The 2,789-nt window shown below is 34.1% G+C and overlaps 1 protein-coding gene across 1 annotated transcript; it reads right to left on the bottom strand.

Moving 5' to 3' along the window:
• Nucleotides 1-1,251: 1,251 nt before the first annotated feature.
• LOC113871900 lies at nucleotides 1,252-2,109 on the bottom strand. Its single transcript, XM_027508990.1, has one exon. The coding sequence runs from the start codon at nucleotides 2,107-2,109 to the stop codon at nucleotides 1,252-1,254; it is 858 nt and encodes a 285-aa protein (XP_027364791.1).
• Between the last annotated feature and the right edge of the window lie 680 nt (nucleotides 2,110-2,789).

The raw sequence follows: 2,789 nt of genomic DNA, 5'->3' as shown, positions 1-2,789 counted from the left end.
TTTTAGTTCTCTGAGCAAACCAATTTATTGAACACTATCAGCCATGAAAAAAGCTTCAGTTAAGCACGGATTAAGGAAGCTTCCGATAAGTGAACTGGAGATTGTTTTGTTATTCAAGTCAAATTCTACGGAACCTTTGAACTCAAAAAATCCCTTCGTCAATATCATTTGTAGATCTCAAATTAGAGAACACTGCCGTCAAACGTTGATTCTAGTGATTTATGAAACGTCAAAAAGTACAAATTAGTTTAAGAAACTTAGACAGAGGTTTGTTGCTTAGGGGCCAAATCCATATATATATATATATATATATATATATATATATATATCGAGTATGAACACATACAAACCATATATAGCTTAATGTATATCCGTTATTTTATTCTTTTTTAAAGCAAAATGTATTTTAACACATAAATTGAGACACACTGGGGTGTCTCTTTATGTAATGAGATATATTTTTCATATAACTATCGTAAATAACTCGTATAAGTCATATTTTACTAATATTTTTTTAAAATAAAGTAATAAGTTGTACATATAATATATTACTTATTTTTTAAAATTTAAAATTATAAACTATACATGACACATGTATAACTTATATTTTTTAAGGTTTGTTTTATATATATATGATATTTAAAAATTAACCAAAATATGAATTTTTTAAAAAAATTATGAAAATATAGAGTTTAAAATTGTCAATGACATCTTTTAAAAAATATAAAAAGTTAAATATTGTCAATGATAAGTTTTTAAAATATAATAAAAAATTTAAAAATATAATGGCAAGTTTTCAAAAATTTTTATATTTTTATAATTTTTCCTAAAACACCATATTTTGATAGATATTTTTCTCATATAAAAAAACTTGTTTTAATTAATTGTAAATGACATATGCGAGTTATATATTTTATTTAAATAAAATATTTATATATTAAAGTTAGTAAAAAAAACCTAATGGAAACATATTTATGTAGTTCATATTCTAATTAATAAATTTGTATTTAGTTATTAACTTAAAAAATCACAATAATCGATTAAAACCTGTGAGATTGAATAATTTTAACCTTAACATCAATTGAATCGAACACCTCAGCATACGTCAGGAAACTAACTGTCTATTTATTACACTTAATTATTCACAATTACAAATTTTTTAAAAAATAAATGTAATAAGATAAATAATTTTTTTACAAATTAACTACGTCAAAGTCCTAATTTCCTGTCTTTTTTTCTTCTTTTTTCGCATTAAATTTTGAGCATGAATGAATTAGGCCACCACAAATCTATGTGTGATTCCGTTACATCTTCTAACGGCGACCTGACATTTCTCATGTCACCAACCGTCAACCCATAACGGCCGTCATCTCTGACATAAACCTTCTGAACTCCTCCGGATTCTACTCCAACGATTTTTCCTACGCTAGGGCCCCACTCCGCGATCACCGCCGGTATACGCCGCCGTAGGCGCGTGTCCCACACCCTCAGTGCCAAATTCCCCGACGCATTTTCTCCGGCGGAAACTACCACCGCCGGGGTCGGCGGCTTCCGGGTGGGAACGGGCTGGAGTCCATGCTCCTCGTTGACGCCGTAAATCGACACGACGCTTTCGTCAGAAGATGAATCGGAATAATCGAAACCAAACCCTAACCCAAACCCTATGGTATCCCATAGCTTAACGACGTTCTTGCTGTTGGCGATTTCTGAAAGCGACAAGAACTCACCAATGCTACGACGACGTAGAAACCCGCCATCGTCGTTGCTCGAACCTTTGAGGCGGAAATACTCACCCCTTCGATCTTCTTCTTTCTCTTTCTTTTCTTCGTTGTCTTCAATCTCCGATGACAAAGACGACATCGATGGCGACGAGGAGATTCCGTCGTCGTCGTCGTCGGTGTCGCTGTAATCACAATCGGCGATGAGAAGAGGGATAGCAGTGGTGTTTGGGCGGAATCTGACGAAAAGAATTGAAGCGAGGAGAGCGAGAGTGAGAGCGCCCCATTTGCAGAGAGTGTAAGCTAAGGAAGAAGATTGAAGCTGAGAGAGAAACAATGGGTTTTGGTTCAGCAGATAATGGTGGAGGCTGTGAATCTGAGGGATTTGCATTTTGTGTTTTCTTTGTTTGAAAATTGATTATGGAGTGAGTAAAAGGATGGAGGTTGTGAATAAATACGTGCAAATAAAAAGGGTATAGAGAGAAAAGGATAAGGAATATTCGTCACACAGAAGGAAAGCGTTGGGAGATTGAGTTGTTGCTCTGTTGGATAGGTTCCAACATATTTGTTTGCATATGATGTTGTTATGGATGTGGATCTGAATCATCCAACCATATACGCGGATATACAGACATGTTTAACTTCTGAAATTACCATGAAACATTTATCTCGTGCGCATAATGCTCCCATATTCAAAATCTGACTTTGGATATTCTTGCACCAAAATTAAAAACGTGTAATACATGATCAAGTGTGTTTCATGGTAATTTCCTTATCGGGTTTTGACACGAAACACTGTCTTCCCAGAAGTTTTGCGAATGTGAAATAATTGCAATTTGTGATTATGAATGGGATATTTGTAAGTAATTTTCAAATATACGCACTGTTTCGGCTTATATTTAGTCTTTTTGGGTAGTTTTCGTGGATTGTATAAACGAAACTGATGATGGCATTGCGAAACACATTGCTAGCTTCTGTCTTCATAAGCGGACAAACTCAAAATATTATGGCGTCGACTGTTTGACCAAGTACCGCATAAAAGTAATCAAAAGGATAACTTTTGACTGTCAC

Source organism: Abrus precatorius, unplaced genomic scaffold (assembly GCF_003935025.1).
Source record: "Abrus precatorius isolate BTA unplaced genomic scaffold, Abrus_2018 Scaffold7, whole genome shotgun sequence".
NCBI lineage: Eukaryota > Viridiplantae > Streptophyta > Magnoliopsida > Fabales > Fabaceae > Abrus > Abrus precatorius.
This window is presented reverse-complemented; position numbering and strand designations above follow the sequence as displayed.